At 44.6% G+C, this 17,206-nt stretch overlaps 1 protein-coding gene across 1 annotated transcript in view; it reads right to left on the bottom strand.

The window, feature by feature from the left end:
* The window catches only part of CARMIL2 (capping protein regulator and myosin 1 linker 2), a 105,425-nt gene that overhangs the window by 6,027 nt on the left and 82,192 nt on the right, over positions 1-17,206 (bottom strand). Inside the window, exons 31-36 of the mRNA XM_058155413.1 lie at positions 12,717-12,820; positions 11,286-11,691; positions 8,339-8,458; positions 6,576-6,612; positions 4,398-4,469; positions 2,503-2,835 (exon numbers count right to left, since the gene is read on the bottom strand). Coding sequence (XP_058011396.1) covers positions 2,503-2,835; positions 4,398-4,469; positions 6,576-6,612; positions 8,339-8,458; positions 11,286-11,691; positions 12,717-12,820 — 1,072 coding nt within the window. The remainder of the gene's footprint in view (positions 1-2,502; positions 2,836-4,397; positions 4,470-6,575; positions 6,613-8,338; positions 8,459-11,285; positions 11,692-12,716; positions 12,821-17,206) is intronic.

The raw sequence follows: 17,206 nt of genomic DNA, 5'->3' as shown, positions 1-17,206 counted from the left end.
CATATCATTGTCCTTGACTTAACGATCACAACTTGCTCAGCAAGACAGCGGCTGAAAGTGAGTTTTGCCCCGTTTTATGACCTAGCTTGCCACGGGGGTTAAGTGAGTGGCTGCAGTTGTTAAGGGCCTCTGGTGGCTCAGACTGCTAAGACAGTCTGTTATTAACACATCTGCTTGCAATTACTGCAAGTTCAAGTCCCACCAGGCCCAAGGTTGACTCAGCCTTCCATCCTTTATAAGGTAGGTAAAATGAGGACCCAGATTGTTGGGGGCAATAAAAGTTGACTTTGTATATAATATACAAATGGATGAAGACTATTGCTTAACATAGTGTAAGCCACCCTGAGTCTTTGGAGAAGGGCGGGATATAAATGCAAATTAAAAAAAAAAGTTAGGAACCCCATTGTGAAGTGAAACTAGCTTCCCCATTGTCACAAAGCCACAAAAGGTGATCCCATCACTTTGGGACATTGCAACAGTCATTCTTTTTATTATTATTATTATTATTATTATTATTATTACTTTTAACAAAAAAGAACAACAATACATAACATACATTGACATAAAACATATATTCCTTCTTTACATCAGCTTTGTTTCCTTATTCTCATATTTACATCCTTATTCCCCCTCTCGTTTTGTTTAATTATACTTTTCTTTTTTGTCCTGTTCTCTCTTATTTCTTTTTATCTTCTGTCCTATCTATCCTTCTAATTATTCCTTTTCTTTCGTACACTGCCATTTTATATACATGTATATATATAAGCTTTTCACCTTTTTTCATCATCTAGCATTTCTAGTCTCTAGCCAATTATACAATTTGTTCCATACTGCGTAATATTCCGACTCTTCTTTTTCTTTTAACTCCTTTGTTAGTTTATCCATCTCCACACAGATAAAGGTTTTCTTTATCACTTCCTCTTCCATTGGTATATTCTCGTTTTTCCATTTCTGTGCGTATGCTATTCTGGCAGCTGTTATTATATGTAGAATTAGGTATCCTATTTCTTTACTGTATTTTGTGTTGAATATTCCCAACAGGAAGGTCTCTGGTCTCCAGTCTATATGTTGATTAGTTATTTCTTCCAGCCACTTTTTAATTTTTACATTTGCAACAGTCATTCATGCATGCCAATTGCCAAGCACCCCAGTTTTGATCATATGACCATGAGGATGTTGTGAGAGTCATGCTTGCAAGACAGGTTGTAAGTGCCTTTGCAACTTCAAACAGTCACTAAATGAATGATTGTAAGTTGAGGACTACCTATCAATACACACACGCACACACAAACTGCTGCAAGTAGCCATAAAGGCACACTGGCTGCCAAACATTCAAAATGCTGTCCCTGTGACCATGGTTTGGGGAAGTAGATGCTGGAACTGCAAAGCCATGGTTGTAAATCCAAGAATCCTCGACTTGCAACAGTTCATTTAGTGATAGTTCAAACTTAAAACAGCGCTGGAAAAAAGTGGCTTATGGCCGTTTTTCACACTTAACGACCTTTGTAGCCGCCCCATGATCATGGGATCGAAATTCGGAAGCTTGGTAACCGACTCATATTTATGACGGTTGCAGCGTCCTGGGGTCCTGTGATCCTCTTTTTGCAACCTTTTGATAAGCAAAATCGAGGGGAAAGACAGATTCGCTCAACAACCTTGTTACTAAACTGATTGACTGCAGCGATTCACTCAACAGCAATGACAACGAAGGTCGCAAAATGGGGGGAAACTCAAGAAACATCTCACCCTTAGCAACAGAAGTGTTGGGCTCTATTGTGGTCGTAAATTAAGGACAATCCCAGGGGTGAAATCCAGCAGGTTCTGACAGGTTCTGGAGAACAGGTAGCGGTTGTTTTGAGCAGTTCGGAGAACCGGCAAATGCCACCTCTGGCTGGCCCCAGACTGGGGTGGGAATTGAGATTTTGCAGTATCCTTCCCCATGGAATGGGGTGGGAATGGGGATTTTGCAGTATCCTTCCCCTGGAGTGAGTTGGGAATGGAGATTTTGCAGTATCCTTCCCCTGGAGTGGGGTGGGAATGGGGATTTTGCAGTATCCTTCCCCATGGAGTGGGGTGGGAATGGGGATTTTGCAGTATCCTTCCCCATGGAGTGGGGTGGGAATGGGGATTTTGCAGTATCCTTCCCCTGGAGTGGGGTGGGAATGGGGATTTTGCAGTATCCTTCCCCTGGAGTGGGGTGGGAATGGGGAGTTTGCAGTATCCTTCCCCTGGAGTGGGGTGGGAATGGGGATTTTGCAGTATCCTTCCCCTGGAGTGGGGTGGGAATGGGGAGTTTGCAGTATCCTTCCCCTGGAGTGGGGTGGGAATGGGGAGTTTGCAGTATCCTTCCCCTGCCATGCCCACCAAGCCACGCCCACAGAACCGGTAGTAAAAAAATTTTACCAGTGGACTACCCATACCTTTTGGGAGAGGGGGTGTCATAGGCTTGGTCGCTAAACAAGCGGTGGTAAGTTGAAAACCAGCAGCCTCCATTTCACCTACCTCCAGCAATCGTGTTCAAGTGAGCGAAGGAATTCTGCAGTTCGCCCGCATTGCTGGTCCTTCTGAGGGGAAGTGAAGCAGCCGTGCTTCTCCCAGTCCTGGGCAAACTGCTGCTCCAGCTCTCTCTCCCTTTTTGCTCCCGGGGCCCGGCTGGCTCCTGACTGGCAAAACCTCTTCTTGGTGAAGGGCTGAGTTCTGAACACTTGCCCTTGAATTCGGCGTTCAGCTGCTTCCCGAGAACCTTCCACGAAAGTCGGCCCTCAAGGGATCCACCACTCGGCTCCGTACCTGCTCGGCCAACGGGATCCGCAGAACCTGTGCGTACGGAAGGATCTGCAATAGAACGGCATGGGTTCTCAAGCTCGTGAAAAAACCCCAAATCAATGTTCCCACTTCACCGCATGCATCCGCTCGAGTTGCCCTACCAGAATAACAGTTGGCAGGAAACTTGGATGTCTTCTAGTTCAACCCACTGCTCAAGCAGGAGACCATATAGCCATGATGGCGAACCTATCGCGTGCATGCCGGAAGTGGCACGCAGAGCCATCTCTCTGGGCATGCGAACCGTCACCCATTACTCTTCCGGGTTTCAGCGCACCAGCCAGCTGATCTTCACACACACGGAAGCACCGGAAATGAAGAACAGTTACCTGGTGCGCATGCATGCGCTGGGAAGATGATCTTCCAGTTTCTGGCACATGCATGTGCACCAGCCAGCTGGTCTTTATGCGTGCATGCATGCCAGAAACCTGAAGTCCAGGTGACTGTGCGCATGCTCGTGCTGGAAACCGGAAGATCGTTTTCCTGGCACATGCACGCTTTTCCAGTTTCTAGCACACACATGTGCACGGCCACCTGGCCTTCGCATGCCACACACACCACAAACCGGAAGACCAAGTGGCCGGTGCACATCCATGCACCGGAAACTGGAAGAGCAGCCGCCCGGCGCACGCATGCGCACCAGCAGAAAAGGTTCACCAACACTGCCCTATAGCATTTCAGACAAATGACTGTCCAATCTCTTGTTCAAAACCTCCAGTGTTGGAGCATTCACAACTTCTGGAGGCAGGTTGTTCCACTGATTAATTGTTCTCACTGTCAGGAAATTTCTCCTTAGTTCTAGGTTGCTTCTCTCCTTGATTGGTTTCCACCCATTGCTTCTTGTCCTGCCCTCAGGTGCTTTGAAGAATAGTTTGACTCCCTCTTCTTTGTGGCAATGTCTGAGATATCGGAACACTGCTGTCATGTCTCCCCTGGTCCTTCTTTTCATTAAACTAGACATACCCAGTTCCTGCAACTGTTCATCATATGTTTTAGCCTCCAGTCCCCTAATCATCTTTGTTGCTCTTCTCTGCACCCTTTCCAGAGTTTCAACACCTTTTTTGTATTGTGACCAAGATGATCCAAGATACTAGGATGGTTCTCTAGCCATTGCTGCTGTAGTCATGATGTGTTTTAGCTTTTATTCATCTCTGAAACTCCAACCAAAACAGGCTGGGGATGGTTGCTGCACATAAGGTTATTTATCTCCCCATTAAACCACAATATCCATCAAGCCCCAAGCATAACACTTAAAAATTATAACACTCTCCCCCCATCCACTGGCCTTATCCTTGATTTCTGGGTTTTGCACATACGCCTAAGCTCAAATGTCAAATGCTAATCGTTCAGGGAGGGCAGCGAGTTTGGTGGGAACACATTTAATTAAATTGCTTCATTAAAATTGGCATTTATATTGGCCAGTCCACCTAAATGGCTCAAATCTACTTTGGGACTCTGAGTTTGCAGGGAAGGGTTCATTAGGAAGCAGCTGTAGCCAGAGGGTCCGCAAAGAAGAGAGAATGACAAAAATTAGGTACCAGGGGACTGAGATGGTCTGCGTCTCCCAAGCTTACCTGTGGATATGGAGTGTGTTCGTGATTTCAAAGAGCATGGAGGAGACTCTGCAGAACAATCTACGATATCCCCTAAAAATAAAACAAAAACAAAATCAATCAGTCATATTGTAGAGGGACCCCAATACCTGTGTAACCCTGAACCCAAAAGATATACTCTTGGTAGTCTTTATAATCATATAACTCTGTATCAATTATGGAACATTACTGTGTGTGGGAAAGCAGAAATTATCTAGCTTGACAGAAGAATTATGTTGCAACCTGAAACAACTATTTCTACATACTGTAACCGTGTACATTTTAACCCCCGGAACATACTGGGTAAGAATAGGGTAAGGAAAGTAACTAGTGACACGTGTTAGAAGATGTCTCATGTCTTGAAAGGTGTATGGTAATGCCATATATGGTCAAGTTTATTGTAAAGCAATTACGTATCGCCTCGCGTTTTCCTGTTTGCTATTTTCTGTACCAAATACTATAAAAGAATATGCTTGGGCGGTGCCTTGGGGTCCAGGTTTTCTTTTCCACGTGAGTGGAAGTCTGTACCTATTTGCGCAGATAATTAAATAAATAATTCTTGTTTCTCCGATCCTTCGTGGTCTTTTCTCCTTCAATTGAAAAGTGGGCGTCGCCCCATATCAATATTTCAGAGAGTGGGATGAATCAAGCAGGAGAGAAGAAAGTCTTTGGCAATCTATCTGAAGGCCGAACAAACTATTAGCTGTCTACACCAGGGGTGTCAAATTCAATTTCATTGAGGGCTGCATCAGAGTCGGGTTGGACCATGGGGTGAAATGCTCCCAGTTCGGACCGGATCGCCGCATCCCGTAGCAATGGCAGTGGGGAGTTTGGAGAACCGGTAGCAAAAATCCCTGCCCCCACCCATGCCCAGGTGAGCTGCGTGATCATCAGAGGGTTTTTTTTTTAACTTTTAAAAGCATTTTTTCTTTGGCTGAAAAAATACTTTTAAAAGTTAAAAAAAAAGCCTCTGATGATCCTGCGGCTCAGTTGGGCTTGTCAGAGGCTTTTAAAAGCGTTTTTTCTACAACTTCTTTGGCCGAAGAGGCTGTAAAAAATGCTTTTAAAGGCTCTGGCGATCCCAGCTGAATTGCCTGATCGTCAGAGGCTTTTTTTTTCTTTTAAAGGCAAAAAAAATATATGCTTTTAATAGAAAAGAAAAGCCTCTGACGATCAGGCAACTCAGCTGGGATCATCAGAGGAGCCTTTTAAAAGCATTTTTTTACAACCTCTTCAGCTGGAGAGGTTGTAGAAAAAATGCTTTTAAAAGTAAAAAAAAAAAAAGTTGGTCATGCCCACCCAGTCACATTAACACGCCCCCCACCAAGCCACACCCACTGCCCACAACCCACCTGCAACCCAGCGTCTGGATTCATGCTACATGCCTAATACTAAAATTTGGCCTGGGACTTCACGTTGCTTTAAACGGGTTTATGCAATACGTTGCTTTAAACGGGTTTATGCAATACGGGATAGCCCTTGTTTTTCAACCGTTTTGTTTAATGATCGTTCAAAAGTTACAGTGGCACTGGGGGGGAAAAAAAGGAAAGAAAAATAAAAAAATGGACATGTGTCCATTGCAGCTTAAAAACGTAAAAAGAAGTTTTGAGAGGTGGGTTTTTCTTGCTAGAAAGTTCACAAGAGGAATCTTGTGTCATTGTGATTGACGTTTCAACACAGAAAGGAACAAGGGAGGAGAGGGAGAGAGAGGAATGGAAGAAAGGGGAAAGGAGAGGAAGAAAGGATAGGGGACAAGAGTAGGAGAGAAGGTGAGAAAGGGGGAAAAGAGGGGAAGGAGGAAAGTGGAAGGAGGGGAGGAGGAAGAAAGTAGGAGAGGCGAGGAGGGAGGGAGGAGAAAGAGGAGAAGGAAGTTTGTTGTGAAATGAAGGAAAAGCGGGTGAAAGAGCAACCCCGAGTGCAATTCAAATGTTTTATCTTTGCGCTTTCTTCAGAAAAAATATGTATGATTATTTATGAACAAGAGAACGTACATTTACAATATGTGTATAAGAAAATTAAAAAAAACTTTTTTATATAAAAAAAAGAGAAAGGAACAAGGAAATGGCCCCTTGGCTGGGTATCTGCTGTTTAAGCTTCCAATAAAAGCTTGAACTCTAGGTAGTAAACAGAGGGGATGGGGGTGGGGGGAAAGCTACTCACCGTCAGAACCGGCCTTTTTGATTTCCCCATCTTTGTTCTGCAAAAGAACGCAAAGTAATACAAGCACTCAGGGGGGTGATATTTTCTAGAAAACGTAAAATATCCAAAACAGGAAATGAAACCCCCACAATTGGGCCTGAAGTGAAGAAGCCCTGAGATGAAGAAAAGCCAAAACAATATTTTAATTGGACCACGCCGAATAGATATAAGTGTGGCACTTAAATCAATTACTTTATAGAAGTATTTCTAGCAGGAATACCAGATTCTGGAACGGCTTTTGTTCCCTAGGGCAGGGGTCTCCAACCTTGGCAACTTTAAGCCTGGAGGACTTCAGCTCCCAGAATTCCCCAGCCAGCTTTGCTGGCTGGGGGATTCTGGGAGTTGAAGTCCTCCAGGCTTAAAGTTGCCAAGGTTGGAGACCCCTGGCCTAGGCCATCCACCTGGTAAACTCGCAAGATTCGTTTTTCTCGTGTACATGTATACATCTGAACTAGACGGTGTTGTTTCTGTGGGTCATACATATGGGTATATGCATAATTTTGTATTTATTTATTCTGTCGTGTTTATGTAGTGTATTTTGGAGGGGTTGATCCCTTGAGAGCTGTATGCAACACAATTTCATTTTAATGTATGCCGATTAGTGTACATTCAAAGTGACAATGAAGTTCTATTCTATTCTAGCATAACCTTAACTCTTCTGCTGTTGTCATAGTCATCCATGAGTGGGATGAGAAAGTGAGGTTAGGTGCGTTATGACATTACTGCCCAAATGATATGAATTACATAATTGACATGTCATTTATATGAGAATGTCATCTCATAAGTGACATCCTTATAGTTATAATACAGGGGCAGCTGACATGACCTCTACCCAAAACTCTAAGGGTTTCCTGCCTGAGCAGGGGGTTGGACTAGAAGACCTCCAAAGTCCCTTTCAACTCCTGTTCTGTTCTGTTCCATTCCATTCCATTATTTCTATTTCTATTATTTCTATCTCTATTTCTGTTCTACTTTATTCTATTCTCCATGCATTGTTCTTCTATATTATTACATTCAATGCCTGTTTAGTGATGGATTCCAAACGTTTCCTGGAATCAGAGAGATCTACACTCCTCTCCTTTTCTGCCAAAAGAACTATTTTCCTAATCTTGGCAACTTCCAGCATAACTCATAGAGTTCTGCATATCGCCAGTGCAGCACGGCGGAGGACAGTGCGTAGGATAGGCTGATCTGGAATAATTCTGTCAACTAATAGGCATGAACAAGCTCCCCAGGCCCTCCGCTCAGGAAGTGAGTTAAGTGAGTTAAGGCACCAGGCTACAAACCAGGAGGCTGCGAGTTCTACTCTTGCTTAGGCAAATGTCCAATATTCTGTGGCTTACCCAGGGATGGGCTGCTGGGGGTTCGCAGGGGTTCGGAAGAACCTCTATATAAGATTCTGTGCAGTTTGGAAAACCCCCAGATCCCACTCCTGGCTGTCCCCATCCACCCCCCCACCCCCAGGAGTCCCCACGCGGCCTGTTTTGAATGCAGGTACGGGGAGCATGAAAAATGGGCCTATCGGAAGTTCAGGAAGGATAGAAACAGGCCTGTTTCCAGCCTCCGGAGCCTTGAGGAAAACCTCCAGAGCCCAGGGAAGGCAAAAATGTCCCCCTACCGTGGTGCAGGAGGCTGGCTAGGCCACGCCCACCCTGGCCACGCCCACCCAGCAACTGGTCAGAGAACCCCTTGCTAAAACTTTTGAAGCCCACCCCTGGGCTTACCTGTTTCTTTTTCCCTTCAGAAGACAACACCTTGGTGACCCCAATCCGATGCAGCATGACATGGACGCGCTGTTCAAAGGAACTGGGCAGCTCACCATCGCTCTTCTCAAAGGACCGCTTCTGTAGGACCAAAGATTGGCAGTTAACACCCCCTCCCCCATGATAAATATTACTTCGATTCACATATCAGAAGCCATAGTCACGTCACGCCTACTCATATAACTGCCACACTGAATTTATTTATTTTTTCTTCATTTTCAGGGGAGATCTTTTCTGAAATCATCCCTCTGGGATTCTGCTACAAACACAAACAAGCCAAAGTAGGGGTCCTTGGCAGTGGTGAAATCTGAACCGGTTTACTACCGGTTCGCTGGCTGCGCATGTGTGCAGTGCGCACCACACACCAAATGCGAGGTGCGTGTGCGCAGTGCATGCCAAAAGGAGGCATGCAGTAAGTAGAACAGCACGCGGGGTGTGTGTGTGTGTTGTGATCACCTGTGGCGTGCAATCTTTTTTTTTTACTTTTAAAAGCGTTGCTTTTAAAAAAAAGGCTCTGACAATCGCATTTTTTTTACATCTTCGGCCAAAGAGGTTGTAGAAAAAATGCTTTTAAAAGTAAAAAAAAAAGAGCCTCTGACGATCAGGCAACTCAGGTGGGATCGTCAGAGCCTTTTAAAAGCATTTTTTAACAACCTCTTCGGCTGAATAGGTTGTAAAAAATGCTTTTAAAAGTAAAAAAAGGCTCTGATGATCGCGCAGCTCAGCTGTGATCATCAGAGCCTCTTTTTTTAACCTTTTAAAAGCATTTTTTTAACAACCCCTTTTGCTGAATAGGTTGTAAAAAAATGCTTTTAGAAGTAAAAAAAAAAGGCTCTGATGATCGTGTGGGCACTGGCGGTGGGGGGAGGGATTTTTGCTACAGGTTCTCCGAACCATCCACCGCCATCGCTACCGGATCGGCTGATCTTATCCGAATCAGGAGCATTTTACCCCTGGTCCTTGGTGCTCTCTGAACTGAGCGGTTTTCTTGCAGACGTTTCATTACCTAAACTAGGTAACGCCATCAGTGTTAGGGCTAGTGAGTAGCACTCCTTGCAGAAGGAACCATCTGCAAGAAAAAAAAAGCAAAGCCAAACAGAACCAAAGAGCCCTCATTTCAACCCGGAGCTACAAATATTCTCCTTTTTAAGCCAAAGTAGACTAGGTGCCTTCTTTCAGAAACCATCATTGCTGCCATCCAAATAACATTCAACTCCGTCCACTTTTGTTCCCTGTTTTGAGACACCAAGAAATGCCATTCTGCTGTGTCTACAGTAAGCATTGTTCAGTAATCTTGAAGCTGCTATTGTCATACCTGCTGTTTCCTAAGATGTGACCAGGCAGGGAAGACAATGTCCCCACAATTTCCCTACAGCTCCTCCATAAAATAGACAATGATCATCTCAGGATAATTGCCTAAATATTGTTGCATGTCCACATGGTCTCCTTCAAATACAGCCAGAAGATCAACACCCTCAAAAGGACACATTCCAGCGACTCCCAAGTAACCACCACAGAAACCCAGTAGCCCAGCGAAATCCAGTTGGGTTGGTAGGTGAATCTACCAACTTATCATTGACATGTCCCTTCTGCCAAAAATTTCCTACTTTCCGTTTTTTTAGAGAAAAAGGACTCTTCATGTGTTAAGCAGAGATGATAATTCTAGGGCATCTTCTGAAGGCTGAACCCTGTCCCTCCTGCCTTGTTGAATAAGAAGCCTCCTTGAAATGCCATGAGTGTTGTGTCTCGCCCGCTTTCACCGCAGCCGGGGCCTTCTTATCTGCTTCCAAACGCTGAGGAATGTCCTAGTATACCTCCAACCCCCAGCTCTGGCTCCATGCCCAGACAGGCTGAGGAGGAAGAAGTACCTCCAGCCCCCAGCTCTGGCTCCATGCCCAGGCAAACGGAGCAACTAGACCCCTCCCCCTCCCCCACAGCATGTGAGCCTGAGGAAGGTCAATTGCCAACAGCTACAGACTGGAGTGACCCTCGCTTCAGAAGAATTGATAGGCGGCGGCAACAGAAGGAAGGGAGGGGCAGGCCTGGTTAAGTGCTGAGTCATGGAGCCACACCCCATGGCCTATATAAAGGATCTGCTTTCTGGCATTCTCTGAGTCAGGCAAAGTCTAAACATATCTTGCTGAAGTCACTTTCTGGTTTCCTGCCTGCCTTGAGAACTTTGCTAGGACTTTGGCAGAGCTGCAGAGGCACGCCTGATTCGGATTTCCCTGACCCGGTCGTCAGCAGAGGAGTGGGACACGACAATGAGTTCCTATTGTGGCCGCAGAGCTGGTGGCAGACTCAGAAAGTGAGGAGATTGGGGAGGAACACGGGCCAGTCCTAGAGTCTGGGGAAGGCTCTGATGAGTGCTCTGCATCGGAGGCAGAGAGGGGGCCAGGGCCGTCTGACAGTTGTCAGCTGCCTTCGGAGTTGGACATCAGTGGGGCAGAAGAACAGCTGGAGCCTGTTCCCAGTGTGCGCATGCGCAGAGCTGCCAGGAGAAGGGAACAGCTAAGGAACAAGGGTCGACTCAAGTGTAAAGCCACAGATGGATGGTGAATGACCCCTCCCTTAGGGAATAAAGAGGAGTGAAGAGGAGGGGAGTTTGCAGGAGACAATTAGTTCGCTTAATTGGTTCGTGACTCTCCAGACTCCTTGCCAAGTTTTGAAGATATCGACCTGGCAGCTCTCCAAGCCAGATAAGGTCTATGACTGTAAATTCTCCCTTGAAAGCCTTTGCTGGATATGGATGAGAAGAATTCACAGTAACTTAATAAAAAGGGTTTTTTGTCGGGACAAGAAGTCTGCTTCATGCTCTTGGGAAGCCTAGTTCAGAACAATTCTAGGGTGAAAGGAAAGAGGAACAAATAACCGCAGAGCTACCGATGATATCTAAGAAGAGACTCACCTTCTCATGCCTGACACCAAGTCCCTCTGTCTCTTCTCCTGACAAGAGTATCAAGGACTGAGACTTCCCTTCCCTGGAGTACTTTGGCCTGGCTCTACGTGCGCTATCTGGGGTCTGGCTTTGCTCCAGGTAGCCTCTGTTCTCCCCAGCCAGCCCTCCTTCCTCAGATTTGCTTAGCGCTTTGGCCGAGTCGCTGGCTTTGCTGGGGGTCCTTAAAATGTCACTGAGCATCAGCTTCCTGCCCCTTGCTGGTGAGGGACTACCCTCGGAGTCTTTTTCGGACTTGGCCCCCCGACTTGACTTTGGCTTCTTGAAGGCAAAGAAGTGTCCGATTTTCTTTTTTAAGGTCCGAGAACCAGAAGATGGTGATGCGACGGCCGTGGGAGAGGTTTCCAAGGAAGTAGGACTGCGGGAAGGAAAGGAAGCATGGAATTACTTGCAATATTATATGGGATGGGGAGAATGAATCAAGAGGTTATAGGTAGATCACCCTTGCCAAAAATATGTCCACGAGGTTTTGCATGTGCTATTTGGAAGAAGAACAAGATAGGTACTAATATTTTCATTTAGTTAGTTAGTTAATTAGTTAGTTTGTTGATCATGTACTAGATAACAGGTATAGCTATAAACATGGACATGAACAAGGAATGAGTACAAAAAAATGGGGACAGTAGGCACACTGGTGTGCTTATGCATGCCCCCTTCATGGACCTCTTAGGAATGGGGTGAGGTCCACAGTAGACAGTTTAAGGTTGAATATGATCAACCTATTTCTGACAGGGGTTAGAACATAGAATCTTTGGGTTGGAAGGACCTTGAAGATCTTCTAATCCAGGGGTAGTCAACCTTTTTATACCTACCGCCCACTTTTGTATCTCTGTTAGTAGTAAAATTTTCTAACTGCCCACCGGTTCCACAATAATGCGCCGTGTATTGTTGTCTGCACATGCCTCTCGCACATCGTGGATTGGGTTGTGGGGGGCGCGCCAGCTACCAGCTCTGCTTTTCTGTTACAGTTGGGTGGTGTGGAGGGAGATGCGCAAGCTATTCTGGGATGAGGCTCTTTTGTTTGCGGTCACACTATAGGGGAAGGATACTGCAAAATCCCCATTCTCTCCCCACTCCTGGGGGAAGGATACTGCACAATCTCCATTCCCACCCCACTCTGGGGCCAGCCAGAGGTGGTATTTGCCAGTTCTCTGAACTACTCAAAATTTCTGCTACCAGTTCTCCGAACTAGTCAAAAGTTCCACTACCGGTTCTCCAGAACCTGCTGGATTTCACCCCTGGTTGAAGCTCTTCCTCCAGTTCCTCAAAGTTACCCCTTCTTCCCATCCCCCATTCTGTGGAAAGTCCCCATCTTTGCCTACACTGCCCCCCCAACCCCCGTTTATCACTTGTTGGAAATGCCTCAACGGAGTCTTTACTTACAGTGAATATTCGTGGATCACCTTCTTGGTGAAGAATTCGTCTAAGCCTTCATCCAACCTGGCAATGCTTCTGTCTTCTGTATTCTCACGCACAGGCAGCTGGACCTAGAAGAAGAATCACCGTTACTTTTCCTCCATTTTGGGCTTTTGGGATATTTTAGGGCGACATCATAGAAGGTACATGGAATAGCACTTTGCATCACACCAATCTGCGCACCTTAGGAATGCTGAAAGGACGTAGAAAGTCAGCATGGATGAGGGATAACAGAAGAAAATAATGCTAAAGGTTAAACCTTACGTGAGCATTTGACCATGGACCAAGAAGAGCAGGTAAATGCTGAATGAAACATGAATATTTCAAAACAAAAACAAAAACAAAAAACAAAAGTGCCTACCGTTCCTGTCCTATTGTTCCCTTCATTATATCAAATTGATATAGTTGATGCATATTTTTTTTACATATATATATATATATATTTTCTTCAAAATATGTTTGTTTTATCTATGACAATCGTTTGTGTATACTGTTGTGACAAAAATAAATAAATAAATAAAAATGCCATTTGTTTGGTTCCCTAAACTACCGTAAGTGACATTTTATTTGCATCACAATCAGTCATTGTGTGACTGATGCAAGTAAATTGTTAAATATTGAAACAAGCTGCGAAATTAAAAAAAATATATATTAGTCAAGTGGACTTTGTAGACTTCTTTTCATAAACAGCACACAGCCCCAGGAACTAAACCCAAAGGTTCCCGTTCAGTGGGGTTTTAGCGTGACTATATTATGTGGCACAAATCCAAGCCACGCTAAAACCCTATTAAAATCAATAAGACATAAATTAATTCTGACAACTTGCTGCATTGATTTCAGTAATAATTCAGCATCATTTGGGTCACCAACTACAACCACAAAGGACACAGCGCTACGCGACTAAAATAGACGGGTCTCTGTATCAACATCGCCTAGTCCAGATATCGAGAAAGTGTTCATAATATGGTCACTCCATAAAAATTGGCCTCATTTTGCCCCATACAGACACACCTTGAGTTACAACCACAATTTACAATTTATCGCTCCTCCTCTGTAAGGAGGAGGGGCCTCTGTGGCTCAGACTGGTAAGACAGTCTGTTATTAACAGCAGCTGCCTGCAATTACTGCAGGTTCAAGCCCCACCAGGCCCAAGGTTGACTCAGCCTTCCATCCTTTATAACAGGGGTGTCCAAACTTGGCCCCTTGAAGAGTGGTGGACTTCAACTCCCAGAATTCCCCAACCAGCAACTTGCACATATTTATAGCTCATGCTGGCTGGGGAATTCTGGGAGTTGAAGTCCACCACTCTTCAAGGGGCCAAGTTTGGACATCCCTGCTTTATAAGGTAGATAAAATGAGGACCCAGATTGTTGGGGGCAATAAGCTGACTTTGTATATAATATACAAATGGATGAAGACTATTGCTTGACATAGCGTAAGCCGCCCTGAGTCTTCGGAGAAGGGCGGGATATAAATGCAAATTTAAAAAAAAATTGAGTTGCGCTCAATTGTATGACCTTTTCCCCCCCATGTTGTTAAGCAAAACAAGGTGTCATTAAGTGAATCTGACTTCCCCCCGTTGACTTTGCTTGTCCTAAGCTGGGTGTCAGCAACCTGCAGCTCCGGAGCTGCATGCGGCTCTTGGGCTCTCTGCTGTGGCTCCCTGTCGGGTGATCCCACCACTGACTGGCCCCGCCCCTTGATCTCCCAGTCACTCCTCGACTGGCCTGTGAAGGTAAGGGCGATGGTGGGGGATGGAGAAGTGGCCAGGGCAAAGACAGAGAGATACAGAGAGAGGGGGAGGGAGAGGTCTTTCGGGTGCGCTTTAAGATTCTGGTTACCACCTTTAAAGCGCTCCATGGCTTAGGGCCCGGGTATTTACGGGACCGCCTGCTGTTACCCTAAGCCTCCCACCGACCCGTACGCTCACACAGAGAGGGCCTTCTCAGGGTGCCGTCCGCCAGACAATGTCGGCTGGCGGCCCCCAGGGGTAGGGCTTTCTCTGTTGGAGCTCCTACGCTTTGGAATGAACTTCCCCCTGGCTTACGTCAAGTGCCTGATCTTCGGACTTTTCGCTGTGAGCTGAAAACGCACCTATTTATTCAAGCGGGACTGGCTTAGAAGTTTTATTAATTTTAACTGGGGTTATTTAGATTTTAGTATTTTAAGGGTTTTAAATTTTAATATGTTTTAAATTTTGGCCAATTTTATAATAAGTTTTTTAATTGTTTATTTTAATTGTATTTTGTTACTGTTTTTATTTTGGCTGTACACCGCCCTGAGTCCGTATAAAAATCTAATTAAATAAATAAATAAATAAAATAAAAGGGTTTTATGGTTTTGTGTATGTTTTTTAACAATCGGTTCTCTGCCCTAACGACCAGCTGGGTAGGCGTGGCTACGGGGGTGTCATGTGACTGGTGGAAGTGAGTGACAATGAGTTGGCCACGCCCACCCAGGTTTTGTGGCTCCCGGTGTTTTCTTTTCTGTGGGAAACGGGTCCAAATGGCTCTTTGAGTGTTGAAGGTTGCCGACCCCTGTCCTAAGAAAAAACAGGAAGATCAGAGGGCAAATCACGTGATCTCAGGGCACTGCAACTACCATAAATACATGCTGATTGCCAGATACCCGAATTTTGATCACATGACCATGGGGATGCTGCACAAGTGGGTCATAAGTGAGAGAACCAGACTTAAGTCGCTTTTTTTTCATGTCGTCATAACTTCAAACGGTTGCTAAATGAGTAGTCATTGCTCGAGGACTAACCGGACATGCATATGCAGACTTCAGTGATTTGGGCAATTCTGTTCTCTGTAAGTTTCAGCATGACAGCACTGTCTTGTCTTACGGATAAGCAAAGGAGGCAATATAATTTATTACAAACCGGCAGATGATGCACTAAGTTGTAGAATAAACCCTTTAAATTAACACCTGGTAGTCACTGAAATCTGAGAATTACAAAGGTTTTCCCCAAGAAAATCTGAGTTAATCCTTGTTGTATTTAACCCATTTAAGTAGTAGAGCAGAGGTCGCTATGATTAGCATCCCAAAACGGCCAACTTCTTCTGCATGTAAATATATCTACTTCTAAATTCTTCAGTTAAAGTACTGTAATCTTTTCTTTTATGTACACTGAGACCATATGCACTAAGACAAATTCCTTGTGTGTCCAATCACACTTGGCCAATAAAGAATTCTATTCTATTTTCTATTCTATTCTATTCTATTCTATTCTATTCTATTCTATTCTATTCTATTCTATTCTATTCTATTCTATTCTTGATGAATCTGTCTTTTTATGTACACTGAGAGCGTATGCACCAAGACAAATTCCTTGTGTGTCCAATCACACTTGGCCAATAAAAAATTCTCTTCTCTTCTCTTCTCTTCTCTTCTCTTCTCTTCTCTTCTCTTCTCTTTCTCTTTCTCTTTCTCTTTCTCTTCTAATTTACTTTTGTAAGTAAGAAATTCAGAGATTCTCTCTTTAACACATATTCCAGAGAAGGAGATGATGATTTATGACCAGCCTTGGCAGATACTAGGTCAAGGATAGCGAAAGTTTGGTTCGTGGAAATGTCTAAAACAGTCTTGCTTCCTTGGGAATTCTGGGAGTTGAAGTCCACAAGTCTTAAAGTCACCACAGTTGAGACACACTGGTCTAAAACAGCATGATCAGCTTATGATTAAGAGTAACCGACAATAAGTAGGTGTATGTATCATGGAAATAAAGCAGTTATTCCATTATTTCAATGGTTTTCAACGTCTTCTTCACCACAGTGAAGAAGTGGCCCTTTAAATATCTTTTGTGGCCATGGACCACCAAGACTTAACTCAATATTTAAATCATAACATTTCTTCATACTTTCATGGACCCCCTGTGATAGCATTGTGCCCCCCCCAAGGGGTCTGTGGACTACAGGTTGAGAACCACTGCCTTAGTGATTAGAACGGTAGAGGTAAATTGTTACCGCATATTATAACACTGCTGTAGAAAATGATCATCCTCATCTTAATAATACAGAGGAATTATTGAGTCTGTCATTTGCACCTCTATAACTGTCTGGTTCGGTTCTGCAACCCAACAAGAAAAACACAGACTTCAGAGGATAATTAGAACTGCAGAAAAAACAATTGCTACCAACCTGCCTTCCATTGAGGACCTGTATACTGCACGAATCAAAAGAGGGCCGTGAAAATATTTACAGACCCCTCGCATCCTGGACATAAACTGTTTAAACTCCTACCCTCAAAACGACGCTATAGAGCACTGCACACCAGAACAACTAGACACAAGAACAGTTTTTTCCCGAAGGCCATCACTCTGCTAAACAAATAATTCCCTCAACACTGTCAGACTATGTACTGAATCTGCACTACTATTAACCTTCTCATAGTTCCCATCACCAATCTCTTTCCATTTATGACTGTATGACTATAACTTGTTGCTGGCAATCCTT

Source organism: Ahaetulla prasina, chromosome 12 (assembly GCF_028640845.1).
Source record: "Ahaetulla prasina isolate Xishuangbanna chromosome 12, ASM2864084v1, whole genome shotgun sequence".
Lineage (NCBI taxonomy): Eukaryota > Metazoa > Chordata > Lepidosauria > Squamata > Colubridae > Ahaetulla > Ahaetulla prasina.
The sequence above is the reverse complement of the archived record's forward strand: the minus strand, read 5'-3'. Positions and strand labels throughout refer to the sequence as shown.